Source organism: Haliotis cracherodii, unplaced genomic scaffold, assembly GCF_022045235.1.
Source record: "Haliotis cracherodii isolate W230 unplaced genomic scaffold, xgHalCrac1.p SCAF_22, whole genome shotgun sequence".
Taxonomy (NCBI): domain Eukaryota; kingdom Metazoa; phylum Mollusca; class Gastropoda; order Lepetellida; family Haliotidae; genus Haliotis; species Haliotis cracherodii.
In genome coordinates this window covers 3,745,454-3,760,323 of record NW_027266278.1, presented here as the reverse complement: position 1 = coordinate 3,760,323, position 14,870 = coordinate 3,745,454, and the positions used below count along the sequence as shown (strand labels likewise).

The 14,870-nt window shown below is 40.8% G+C and overlaps 1 protein-coding gene across 1 annotated transcript; it reads right to left on the bottom strand.

Moving 5' to 3' along the window:
• Nucleotides 1-787: 787 nt before the first annotated feature.
• Nucleotides 788-13,596, bottom strand: LOC139471231 (uncharacterized). Its single transcript, XM_071253520.1, has 5 exons — nt 13,275-13,596; nt 11,545-11,599; nt 9,745-9,862; nt 5,051-5,224; nt 788-931 (listed from the first exon to the last, which is right to left on the bottom strand). Exons 1-5 carry the CDS (start codon nt 13,594-13,596, stop codon nt 788-790), a joined length of 813 nt encoding a protein of 270 aa, XP_071109621.1.
• Between the last annotated feature and the right edge of the window lie 1,274 nt (nt 13,597-14,870).

Sequence of the window (14,870 nt, the reverse complement as noted above, 5' to 3'; positions counted from 1 at the left end):
CTGTAAATAATCGAGTCTGGACCAGACAATCCAATGATTGATATCATGAGCATCGAAGTAGTAAACGTCCAAGACCTGCATCACTTCGGGCTTTCCTCTCACATTAAGCAGACACGCCGTGATATAACTGGAATACTGTTAAAAGCGGTGTTAAACCCAACTCACTCACTCACTCATCAACCGAGACAGCGAGTCTGACCACCCGATCCCGTCAGTCGCCTTTTACGGCAAGCAAAGGTTGGTGTAGACCTATTCTAACCTGGATCTTCACCGGACAAGATGCAAGCGCACAACATCATCCTGGTCGCGACTAAGAGTTAAGATGCTCCTATAGAAGGTATCAGCTACAGGTACCTAGGATGTGAAACATCTCCCGGGCAAGGTAGATACATTAATATCGTATTTCCCCATATGCTGTCGGTGTCTCCTTCAGAGTTTCTTGTCATAACTGGAGTGTAGCATCAGGGAATTTTACATTCATGTACATACATATGAAACAAAAACATATATACCGTATATGTAAGTCAATAAGTTAGATGTATATAACACTTGTCTGAAGTCAAGTATATTGAAATACAACAAAACCATTCAAATACCGTATTTCCCTTTGTGAAAGTAAAATTATTTTTTTCTTTCACAGTGCCTTATGGTAACAGTTGACTTAATGAGGCTACACTGTATTCAATATATACAAAAGGTCCTGCTCCAGTGACGACATTCAACGTGTCGATGACATCAACGTGCGTTAGTGTTCTTTCCAAATCTCTAATTCACAGTTCTTGAGGAACTACATTAAAAATGTTGTCACTGCCAGGCCGTCACGTGTACGTATCCTGGTACCAACCACTCGGACGGCGTCGAACTCGGACCATGCGTTGGCGGTGCCAAGGTCAAGGTCAATCCTTATGGCGTCGGACGTGAAGGCTGGAGGCTAGGTGTAAAAGACGAACACATTTTAGGACAGATATAAATTAAATATATTCTTTGTGACTTGTTAGTAAGGTTTTCAAGTAAGGTTCTGCTAAACAAAAGAATTAGATATGTTTGTTTTTAGGGTGGGTGGGTGGGTGGGGGTTGTTGTTGTTGTTGGTGGTGGTGGTGGGGAGGGGGGTGGGGGGTGGGGGGGTAATTTTTGCGAGTTCTGACAGCAAAAGGTTGGAGTGGGCGGACTTTCTGTCCAAAAAGGCGATAACTCTCCTTTTGAATTGACTTAAGCGACAGTCGAAGCTGGTTCCCTGCTCAATGTGCGCTGCGACATGTGACATGATAAAATGATAAGCTTACCGAAACTTGCATATGATATTCATATTACCATTCTAGGTAAAATATTTTGCTACAACAAAAACAAATATCTTTTCAACCATATAATTCTTTTTGCAAAAGAAAACATTCACCAGTCAAGCATTAAAAAAACTCCATTATGTTTTCCTTTCTTCATAAAAATATTGAAAGATGTATGTAAAATGGAATAATATATTGCAATAAAAAATGGTAAAATTAAAAAATTGGACAGAAAATGGACGGAATTATCAGTCTACTTAATATAACTTATCAGTCAATCCAATATATGTATGCACCCATATCTGATCATGTTTTAAGATACTATGAATTGCTTCACTTATATACCTAATGTACTATTTAATGTAAGCAGTGGTAAGGAAGTATTATATTTAGATGCTAGAATTATCTGTAAACTTCCGGAACAGCGTGGATGGAGGTCAAGCATTCAAGAAACATGTGGAATGTTCTGTGATGTTCTAGTGACACTGGACTGGTCAAACACCATGTGGAAAGTGTTGAAAGCTAGTTAGACTATATAAGTGGAGCGAGCACGTGCCTGTCATTTTACATTTCATCTGACATTACATCAAGACCATCTTCCGTGTGAAGATCACTTTTCACCCTGGCGTTTCAGCCTAGGCCTCTATCGGAAGGTTGAGCATTGTTGCGGCTAGGAGATCATTATTCTTGTCATTGTCTTTTCCTCTGCTCTCAAATTTTAAACTGTCATTGAATATTGTACTTCCACTCTATTGTGTACTGTCATTGTAAATGCGGTGCAGTTATTTGTATTGATTAATTTAATTAATTTTGTAATACAATTGTTGATTGTATACAATTCGTTGCTCGAATATTGCTAAAAGCGGCGTAAAACCATACTCACTCACTCTCATAAATATACCAACACCATACACGTCTTGCTGTCATAAGTCCCAATTTTCTGACCAATTTCAGAAAGCTTGCTTCAAAGACCTTCACATTCACGCGCACCACCACCTAGCAGTTGTATTGCAATGCTTGCATACAGCCTAACCGGAAATAACATGACTTCCATATAGATACACCAATACTAACACTTAAAATACTGATTTTTAGAACGTTAAAATTGCGATCTGAAATTAACGATCAGCTGATGCCACCGCCAAGCTTCGGACGGCCGCTAAGCGGTTTACTATAACAATATACTGTATGTTGTTTAAAAGAAAACACTGTTTATTGTTATGAAGGAAATGCTTTACTCAGTGCAAATAAGCGGTGCAATTTACTGTGAGGATATGTATCATTCCACTGAGGAGAGTCGCATTGATTTTGAGTCGCCTTTTTGACTGGGTGGTATTAATTTGGAGACGCATTAATTTCAAGATTAAAAGTATGCAATTGTGACATTTCTGACGTATCCCTGAATCACAGATGATATCTATTTCAGGACATGATAATAGATATACCATTGTTTTGGCCAAAATATACACTGCCCATACATCAACGTTAAAGTTGCCAAGAAAAGTATGACTGTATGGGTTAACCGTCTGTAAGTGTAAATGAACAAGTACCGTTCGAAAGTTTTACTTCGGTCTCGTTAATACAAAGCGTCAACGCAAAACAATAGCCTGTCTCGATTATCCAAAGAAACAGATTCCATTGGGCGCAATAGACAAAACAAAATTAAAATTATATGAAATATGAACCTCAAATGACATCATCCAATTGCTTTATTTCGGTTTTCTAATTCTGGCAAGGCCTTAAACTCAACCAAGTTGACACCGGAAGAGACTTTGAATAAACATCGGGTGGTTTGACTTTCCAATTAAGACCTGCTTTCAGATTTTACTTGTGAATCATAAATAAGACCTGTCTGACTTTTGAACTATACCAACCTAATGTTTTGACTGGTTAAAAGTCAATATTTCTTTTACATGAAACACAAATGCGATGAATCGATCATGAAACCTCTCATAACTTGTTCATAGTAACCCAGTGTTTTGCCACTTAACCACCGGGGCAGGTTCACTAAGCACATGGTTTTGTTACAACATCTGTCAACGATGATCAGTTCCATGTGGAATTAGTTCGAACTGGAACCAATATTGCCAGTGTAAACGTACCGTGGATTGATTATCCAAGCAACAAAATGTCCCCTGGGAATATGTCCTGTGGAGAAATATACTTAAAAGGAACACTTTCACTAAAGGAACAGACACTCTCTGACACGTGTGCAGAAGACGCTAGCATAAGCCCATCTTATACAGGGGTTGGTGTGAAACGTATACAGCATAATTGATTAATGTGTGAATCAGTCTAAGAAGATGTCGGTTGACGACCTCCCCGAGCGTAGTTCGAAAAGTAACACATCGGCTATCGGCCCTCGGTCTTACCTTTTGGCATATGCCCTCAGGTCTTCATACACCCTCCAAGACCTCATGATCATTCTTAAGACCTTAAGATCTTTTGACGCTATTTGACATCTCTGAAGATGTTCGAGAATTTGCTCGACATAAAATAAAAGTTGACATTTGGAACTTTGTAGTCATCCCTTCTGTCATACAGCCATGTGGGTAGGTTTTTGTCACTGTTAATCTTTAGGCATGGATCTAAGTTTTAATTTGAAACAGATGAGTCGGTATCGCTGGCCTCCTTTATTTCTAGTTCAGGTGGGTAAATCAGTGGACGGGTTGATTATTTGACCGTCATTGAACAGTCTTACATGTGCCCATAGTTTTAGTTAAACTTCTACTTTGTGTTTCATTTTGCCAATCGGAGCAGCCATTCCAACTTGTATGCATGAAGAAGCAGATGCGCAATTTAGGGAATCATTTATCAACTGCCGGGGTGTGTGTGAAGGTTGTTTATGTCACAATGTGCAGTGTTCCAGCTACATCACGCAATAAGTAAGTTTGTTTTCTTTGTGTGTTGTTTATCGCCGCACTCAGCTATATTCCAGCTCTTTGACATCGGTCTGTAAATATTCGCGTCTCGACCAGACTCTCTTGGGATTGGCATCATGAGCATCGATATACTCAATTGTGACACGATGACATACATCATCAAGTCACCGAGTCTCACCAACCGATCCCGTTAGTCGCCTCTTACGACAAGCATAGTACCCTCCTACGACAAACATTGTCGAACTTCTAACCCGGACGTTCACGGGCCATTATGCTAATATCAACCAAGAGAATAGCCAGTCTAGATTATCCGCCGAAAGCGATTCCATTTGGCGGGAAGGGCAAAAGAGCTGTGAAAATTATATAAATGGACCACTGACAAAATCAGTTACTGAATCAGACACACTAGTTATGATTGATCCAATGATCAACGACTTTGGGTCAGATCACCATTTTGTCCACTGGAACCAAATTATTCGGGTGCACAATGTTGGGTTGGGTTAGGGGTGGGGTTACGCCGCTAATATATTTATGCAAGGTACATTACAACACCAGAAATATGCTTCAAATCTTGTTTTGTTTGTTTGTTGTTTAACGCCGCACTCAGCAATATTACAGCTATATGACGGCGGTCTGTAAATAATGAAGTCTAGACCAGACAATACAGTTATTGACGTCATGCACATCGATCCACACAATTGGAGTGAGTCAGTGAGTCTGACACCCGATCCCGTTAGTCGCCTCTTACGACAAGCATAGTCGCGTTTTACAGCATGCATGGGTTGCTAAAGACCTATTCTACCCCGGATATCTCTCTTACCCGTGTGGGGAATCCAACCTAGGTCACCGATACGAGTAATAAAATATTCAACCAGATTTATACACACCATGAAGTTTGGGATTAAGATCCGAGAGGTTTCTATTAGCTCTATAGCAGGTGTTCTCCACAGTACCATCCAGTTGGAGTTCGGATCCCGGACAGAAATAGACTCCACGGCACCGCATTTGAAAACCTCATAGATGTGGATCTCAGTGATGTAGATAGGTTCTGAGATGCCGAGCTGTGGAGCACAAAGTATTCGTTCCCCTTATCTACTTCTGCATAACTTAGTTATATAATATATAAATAGGGACGACTTGACTGAAGCAACTCTCATGTAATAATAATAATAATAATGATAATAATAACAACAACACTAATAATGACAACAACACTAATGACAACAACAACACTAATAATGACAACAACAACACTAATAATGACAACAACAATACTAATGACAACAACAATACTAATGACAACAACACTAATAATGACAACAACAACACTAATAATGACAACAACAACAACACTAATAATGACAACAACACTAATAATGACAACAACAACACTAATAATGACAACAACAACACTAATAATGACAACAACAATACTTATGACAACAACAACACTAATAATGACAACAACAACAACACTAATAATGACAACAACACTAATAATGACAACAACAACACTAATAATGACAACAACAACAACACTAATAATGACAACAACACTAATAATGACAACAACAACACTAATAATGACAACAACAACAACACTAATAATGACAACAACAACACTAATAATGACAACAACAACAACACTAATAATGACAACACCAACACTAATGACAACAACACTAATGACAACAACAACACTAATAATGACAACAACAACACTAATAATGACAACAACAATACTAATGACAACAACACTAATAATGACAACAACAACACTAATAATGACAACAACAACACTAATAATGACAACAACAACACTAATGACAACAACAACACTAATAATGACAACAACAACACTAATAATGACAACAACAATACTAATGACAACAACAATACTAATGACAACAACAACACTAATAATGACAACAACAACACTAATAATGACAACAACAACACTAATAATGACAACAACAACACTAATGACAACAACAACACTAATGACAACAACAATACTAATGACAACAACAACACTAATAATGACAACAACAACACTAATAATGACAACACTAATAATGACAACAACAACACTAATAATGACAACAACACTAATAATGACAACAACAACACTAATAATGACAACAACAACACTAATAATGACAACAACAACAACACTAATAATGATATAACGTGGAGACTTTTCATGATAGAATTGTATTGGTACAATTTTTTTTATCTGATGACCCTTTTCTGAAGCATGTCAAGACTCATGGTGAAAACAAGGGATTCCACAGTTTCCTTAACCAAGCCATGGATGTAGGACATAATCTCAATGTCAATGTTGACTTCCTTGATGGTTCTGTACTGCTGGACGCTACAAATATATTAGTGTCAACCAAGCGAAGTGCCCGGTCTAATTTTTTCAGGCTTTCTGAACGACCACAGGATCGAGTATGTGTGCAGTGTGTTGAGAAGATCAGCAACCCTGCAGAGTCTTTCGCTTGAATGAAGTCGGCTGACCTTAAAAGTGATACAGAAGGCTTTCTGTTTCAGCTCAGGATCAGTCACTTCCTACTCGAAACCGTCAATTTGTGATTTTGCATCAAAATGTAAATATGAAATGTATATTATGCAATTAATTTAATGAGACTGTCCAACACATCGTCAGTGGATGCCCAGCTTGGGCATAGTATCTTAAGCGACATGATAGAGTGGCTCGATCCTTTCTCTACCGTCCTCGCCATGCTTGTGATTTTGACACAGAGGTCCATCCATGGTACGACCCAGAATATGTGGAGGGCGTCGTGGAAAATGATAAATACAAAATTCTTTGGAATAGGCCGGTATACAGTCTCAGAACTATCCAGACCAACAAACCTTATCTGGTCCTTTTTGATAAATCCAATGAAATCATTTTAAATCTATGAATTTTCTGTCCCTTTTGACACTAATGTGATAGCAAATTCGTTTTCGAAATGTCACGCTTGCACCCCAAGTACCAAGTTGTCCGACTCCACATTGTTCTCGGTGCCTTAGGTTTGATACCCCTCAATCTGTTGACTGACAGTGGGAAAGTACCCTGGTTTGCTACCAGGAATACAGCCGTTCTGACAATCTGGGTAATGCAGAAGGCTGCAGTGTTGGGGAGTCGTCACATTCTCCGAAAAGTTGTCGGTGGGTGACTAGGTAACGCTACCTGGGAGAAGTCCCATTCGCTGACCAACAGACCTTATCTGGTCCTTTTTGATAAATCCAATGAAATCATTTATATCTTTGAATTTTCTGTCCCTTTTGACACTAATGTGATAGACAAGTCTCAGGAAAATCATAGCAAATTCCTTTTCGAAATGTCATGCTTGCATCCACAGTACCAAGTTGTCCGACTCCACATTGTTCTCGGTGCCTTAGGTTTGGTACCCCCCAATCTGTTTACTGACATTGGGAAGGTACCCTGATTTGCTACCAGTAATACAGCCCTTCTGACAATCTGGGTAATGCAGAAGGCTGCAGTGTTGGGGAGTCGTCACATTCTCCGAAAAGTTGTCGGTGGGTGACTAGGCAGCGCTACCTGGGAGAAGTCCCATTCCCTGTCTGGGCTGCGTGTAGAGGGGGCAAGGGCCCTGTGGTGATGATGAGCCTAACCAGCCTGACTGTGCCAGGATCACCCAAACCCTCTTTACTGCTTTTGTATATTTTAATCTGTATACAACAAACAATAATTATACCAATAACGATGATGAGGTTTTGATGAGAAGCAGTAATAATGATAATAATCATAGTACTTGGGCACAATTGTATTTGTCTGATGACCCTCTTCTGAAGCATGTCAAGATTCATGGTGAAAACAAGGCATTCCACAGTTTCCTTAACCAAGCCATGGATGTAGGACATAATCTCAATGTCAATGTTGACTTTCTTGATGGTTCTGTACTGCTGGACGGTACAGATATATGAGTGTCAACCAAGCGAAGTGCCCGGTCTAATTTTTTCAAGGACAGGCTTTCTGAACGACCACTGGATGGAGTCTGTGTGCAATGTGTTGAGAAGATCAACAACCCTGCAGAGTCTTTCGCTTGGATGAAGTCGGCTGGCCTTAAAAGTGAAACAGAAACCTTTCTGTTTCAGCTCAGGATCAGTCACTTCCCACTCGAAACCGTCAATTTGTGATTTTGCATCAAAATGTAAATATGAAATGTAGATTATGCAATTAATTTAATGAGACTGTCCAACACATCGTCAGTAGATGCCCTGCTTTGGCATAGTATCTTAAGCGACATGATGGAGTGGCTCGATTCTTTCATTACCGTCTTCGCCATGCTTGTGATTTTGACACAGAGGTCCACCCATGGTACGACCCAAAATATGTAGAGAGTGTCGTGGAAAATGATATTATTTAAACTCAAAATTCTTTGGAACAGCCTCAGCCCTATCCAGACCAACAGACCTTATTTGGTCCTTTTGATAAATCCAATGACTCAGGAAAATCATAGCAAATTTGTGGTCCTCGCTTTCGAAATGTCACGCTTGCACCCCAAGCACCAAGTTGTCCGACTCCCCATTGTTCTCGGTACCTTAGGTTTGGTACCTCCCAATCCGTTGACTGATATTGGGAAAGTACTCTGCTTTGCTACCAGTAATTAAGCTTCTGACAATCTGGGTAATGCAGAAGACTGCAGTGTTGGGGAGTCTTCACATTCTCCGGAAAGTTCTGGGGGGTTTGACTAGGCTTCCTGGGAGACGTCCTATTCAGTGTCTGGGCTGCGTGTAGAGGAGGCAAGATACTGAGGTGATGATGAGCCTAACAGGCCGGACTGCGCCAGGATCACCCGAACCCTCTTAACTGCATTTGTATATTTTCATTTGTATACAACAAACAATAATTATACCAATAACGATGATGAGGTTTTGATGAGTAGCAGTAATAATGATAATAATGACAACACCTATTTTGATGATGATGGTGGGGGTTGGGGGGTGGGGTGCAATGGCGACGGTCTGATAACTAGAACATGGTAGTTCGGGGAACATATGTCAGCGATACAATGAAATCTAGCGACATGAATTCACGGGACGTTGGATCGCCCAGTAGGTCAAGCGTTGGCTTGTAAAGTCGAAAGCCCGGTTTCGATTCCTCACATGGTTACAATGTGTGTAGACCTTCATTGGTGTCCCGGGGTCACGTCTAAGGTGTCGCAGTTCGCTCTGCAGAGTTGCGCCTCTTGTGCGGGCCAGAAACCTATGATCGTGAGTTCGAATCCCAGTTATGTTTCTAGGTTTTTGGCACACCATACCCGTGCTCGTGGGTTTCACCAAAGTTGTAAACGTCTGAGACCTGCATCACTTCTGGCTTTCCTCCCACATTGAGCTGACACGCCGTGATATAACTGGGATACTGTTAAAAGCGGCATTACACTCACTCACTCACTCACTCACTCATCCACCCACCCATCCAAAACCCATCCACCCACCCACCCTTCCAACCACCAACTCACTCACTCACTCACTCACTCACTCACTCACTCACTCACTCACTCACTCACTCTCTTACTCACTTACTCCACAAAAGTTCTGATTGACTCACCTCTATATACTGGGCGTCGTTGAGATGTTCAGGGCGCCAGGCTTTGTCACTGAAGCCATAGTCGGGATAGAAATCCGCCGGTCCCAACATATTAGTCGGACTGTAGTCGAAAAATATTCTAAAAACAGGAAGCAAACTTAAAATAGATAATGCAAACTTTGAAAAGTTTAAAAACGCCTACATGTATGTCCACTTTGTGATGTAAACACTAGCATGTGCCAGATAACGCATTTCTGATTGTTTTTTGCAGACCAACACTTCTTTCACAAATGTACATGATGTAAATGGATGGGCATTACAAATATATATATCGTTTTATTGTTCGATCACGGCACTGGCGCCATATTTGCGAGGTAATGTATCTAGCCGTGCAAGGATCCTATGATCGGGGGTACCAATTTGCGATTCTTTCCGATTTTAACCCTAGTTTGTCAACACCAATTGAGGTGAGGTGAAATGGGGTTAACGTCGCGTCCAAGATTAATGCCTTTATTAAGCGACGTGCATACATCTTTTAGCGTCTTTTGGTCTGACGCTCTACCAATAGGTCAACACCAAGTGGTAAACGTCAAAGATCTGAGTCACTTGTTGGCTCAGTAAATCAATTCGTAGTTTATTTACATGTATGTTGTTGTTTAATTTAATTTGCAAAATACCAACAATGTGAGCAATGTGATATTTAATGAATCCCCAAATAATAACATGAAATATGTGGACATTTTTATACGCTGTGATATAACTGACATACTACACTACTTCCGGTTTTTCTCCCACAAGCCGATAAGCTGTGATATAACTGAATTACAGTTCAAAGTAGAATCACACCACGATCACGCCACCTATGTAATCATAATGAATTCCAGGGATACTAGAGACACTTCCGATGTGCTTTGTCCTTTTCACTTTATTGTTCATACAAATGACATTGCTGATAAATTAGACTGTATGACACGACCGTTTGCCGACGATACATCGATTGGCATGTCATCCAATGATAACAGTGTACTGGAACTTTCCTTAGGCACAAATTTAGCAATCTTAAGTGAATGGGCGAAACTTTGGCTGATAACGTACAATACCGAAAAGACTAAATCTGTCCTGTTCTCTCGCAAAGACAACATTGGAGGTCTAAAACTATATTTCAAAGGAAATGAAATCAGCTCTGTAAATAGTCATAAGCACTTGGGTGTTATATTTGAAGCCAGTGGCAAATGGTCTTGTCATATAGATACCATTATGAAACAAAAGATGATTTACTCAATGTGAAAAGTCAAGCATCTGCTTCACAGATATAATATTAACAATATATACATGTATAAAATGTTCACAAGATAAACTTTGAATACGCATATGAGGTATGGGATGGTTGCACCGAAGGACAAAGTGAGAAATTAGAACAATTACAGTTAGAAGCTGCACGCATTGTAACTTGTCTACCTAAATATCCCCCCAGGCATTCATTGTATTACGAAACTTGTTGGGAACCCTTAGTTGAGCGCAGAAAGAAACGTAAACTTACTCATAATATGGCCCCTTCCTATCAAACAGATATTCTACCCTTTATCAAGCAAGTGAGAACCTACACCGGTGTTAGAACCTACACCGAAACGTCGCTCTTCATTGTAATAAAGAAGTTGTTCATCCATAAATTCTTATCCTTACTTAGTACTGCAACTTCTAAATGCCTATCAAAGAAACTGTATCGATGGTTTGGTGGCCTGATGCTTCAGGTTGTAGCTCGCCATAAAGCTTCGTTCACAGTATCATTTTGACAAAATAAATCAATAAGAAACAACTCACAAGAAGTGGAACGAAGAGACGTCGATGATGGAGGTGATCCATGTGTCCACCACATCTGAAAAAAACATAGAGAACTACCAACCGGAAACCCATTTTTCCAGAAACTCTCCGCTCTGTGGCCAGTCTCGGACAAAGGTATTTCAAAACTTGACATGCTATTTTCTTGGGAATATAAAACGGAAGGAAAAATGAGAAACAAATGTTTCAAAAACTGAAAATTTAACCTATTGTAACCTTTACCTTTCTATCGGTGTACATCGTGGCTCACCGCGGCGTAAAACAACAAACCAAAACATCATAGCTACTTAATGTTTTACCATGCATTAACTCAGTCAGTTGTTTGTTAAACACCACTTGGAAAAGAAGACACTCCTTTGTCCCCTTTATTACCTTGATGCTGGAACAATTTCACGAAAAACGTGTCGTCAACGGGATTCGATGGCTAACGAAAGTCGTTGTCATCCCTCATCATATATGTTACAGCAAGGGCGACTCAAACAAGCTTCTTACAGTTAAGCACAGAGTTCTCAAATATATTTTTAATACGCTTATCAAAACACTTATGTTTAAACTTTTATGGGGCTGAGGTTATTTGAAACCTGGTCATGGCTTAAGTAGGTAAGGGGGCGCTGGGGTAGACCAGTGGTTAAACCGTTCGCTCCTCACGCCGAAGACCCGGGTTCGATTCCCGACATGGGTACAAAGTGTGAAGCCCATTGTGGTGTCCCCCGCCGTGATATGGCTGGAATATTGTTAAAAACGGCGTAAAACCTTTGTCACTCACATATATAGGTTAGAGTACTCGGACCCTGGTGGCTAATCGCTGACATCCGCGCCTCCAACTCTAAGTTCAAGAGAGGAAAAAGAGACCCTCGTAGATTATACAAAATCGAAATCAGATTCAGAATCATCACTAAGGGAAACATTGATAAAATACATGCTAGTTTTATGGATTATCCACGACTCTCTCTCTGCACGTCAGAGAACCAACACATAGCGTATATCACACTCATTCTCTTTAGAAAACATTTGTACAGAACTAATGGACTGTTTACGATAAATTCCATAGAAAGACATCATCATCATCATCATCATCATCATCATCAGGGGCAGGGGCTCGAGTGGCCAAGTCGTCTAAGGCGCCGCGATTCGCTGTGCAGAGTTGCGTCCCTTGAGCACGCCAGAAATCTATGATTGTGGGCTCGAATCCCGGTTCGCCCTGATTATGTTTCTAGGTTTGTCAGCACCAAACCCGTGCGCGTGGGTTTCACCGAAGTGATAAATGTCTTAGACCTGCATAACTTCGGGCTTTCCTCCCACATTAAGCTGCCGCGGCGCGATATAACTGGAATAATGTCAAAAGCGGCGTTAAACCCAACTCATGATCACTCACACTCACGCACCCGGGGCGGTCGAGTAGCCTAGTGGTTAAAGCCTTCACTCGTCACGCCGAAGAACCAGGTTCGATTGCCGACATGGGTACAATGTGTGAAGTCCGTTTCTGGTGTCCCTGTCGTGATATTCGTGGAATATTGCTAAAGACGCCGTAAAACCAGCGCCGTAAAACCATACTCATTCACTCACTCACTCATCATCATTCTCCTTGTTCAGCCAACAGTTCAGTAAATATATATTAAAACATGCTGCACGAGCAGACAAACAGTCGAACACATAGAAACCCAGACATGCAGGCGGATGTTAAGAGTGAGAAATTCGGTTCAATACTTTACCCGCTGGAAGTGCTTCATGTCCAAAGGCCACCGCTCCTGCTGCTGGCACCAACGACAGCGACGCCAGTGGCAACGTATGACACGTACACAGCGTGGTGTTGGGGTCAAAGATGAAAGAAATCTTGTACCCTGTAACCACACAATGAGAGCTGCATTCTGCTACATTGGCTACAGTTTTGGATATTTTCACACTTCCAGACACTATCTTGCCACTGTACAGAGACGATGGTGCCATGTTCATGCTCTCCAAGCAGGCACCGTTGCCAGTACCACTCAGCAGACTCGCAAGACAAAACATTATACCACAAACGTGTGTATCCATATTGAAATTGTAATTATGTCTTTTTCTTAGTTCCAGCGACAGTTATGTTAGTATCTCGGACTAGCCTGGATGAAGCAACTCGGCTCCTTGCAAGATGCTGAGAATATGAACGACCTTTAGTGTACATGGCTGTTTAAGTACTACACACATTCACACAGCCACTGACAACAACCACTCTATTAACCGTACTTGTATGAATCGTTATGTTTTTGTTCATGCATTGAGAGAGTGAACACTCAGGGTGAAAAGCGCTAATCATTCGCATTCTTGATGAATATTATAACAACGTGGAAATCACTTTCTGTGACATAATGCACTGTAGATTAGTCAAAGCTTTTAAGCAGCGCCATTGTGGTGATGCGTCTCATCGTGTCGCCCACAATTGAAGACAATAATTGCCACTTCAATTCTCTTTGCATGATATAAAAACATGTCTTGAGCCTGGCAAAAAAAACACAGCTACAACTACACTCTAAACACTTTCCTACTTTAACACCGGTCACATATTTTCCAAAGCTGAACACCGTTCTTGATGAGACGGAACAGAGGTAAGTAGTATACAGTGCACTTTGGCCCATTTTTTAATTGCAGCCCTCTCATTGGCTGTTTTCCGCCCGCAGGGTCCCCCTCCCCCATCCCCCAAACCCAGAGTAATGACGTCATATATTTCTGTCCTCTCATTGGCTGATTTCTACCCGCAGGGTCCCCCTCCTCCACCCCACCCAAACCCAGAGTGCACGGATTGCGACGCTGGTGTCGACTACGGATGTAAATGTTTGGATGCGGATAGTTGTCGGAGTTCGTGGACAGTGGCATCGGATAGTATGGATATTCCCGATCATCTTTCCTACAGGTAATAAAAAAACCGTTTGGATACCTACTACAAATTTCCTATTTAAATTAAGCAGACTCCTCTCGAGATGGTCAGGTGCGGGTTATTCTACACGGGAATGAACGATTGCGTTCAGTGCTATATGTGCGATATTAAAATGTACAAATGGAAATATGAAGACAAAATCTTACGAAAACATAGAAGATATTCCCCCAACTGCGTCTACCTGAAGACCGTATTTGGCTTACCATCCACGACGACCTAAGACGTCGTCAACATCCACGTGTACAGCGTACGCACAGGTTCCTTATGGAACCACCAAATCTCACAAAAGAAGACTTTAAACATTTTGCTGAGACGCTTTCAATAAAGATAACCTTTCTCTAAATCTTTTTTCAGCTGGAGAATTTCACTTTGAAATCTAGAACTTCTTTTTGTTATT

Coding starts and splice junctions, on each gene's coding strand:
- LOC139471231 (XM_071253520.1), bottom strand. CDS start 13,596: ATGGATACACACGTTTGTGGTATAATGTTTTGTCTTGCGAGTCTGCTG. Junction 11,600..13,274: donor ACATGAAGCACTTCCAGCGG/GTAAAGTATTGA, acceptor TGTTTTTTTCAG/ATGTGGTGGACACATGGATC. Junction 5,225..9,744: donor ACGACGCCCAGTATATAGAG/GTGAGTCAATCA, acceptor TGTGCTCCACAG/CTCGGCATCTCAGAACCTAT.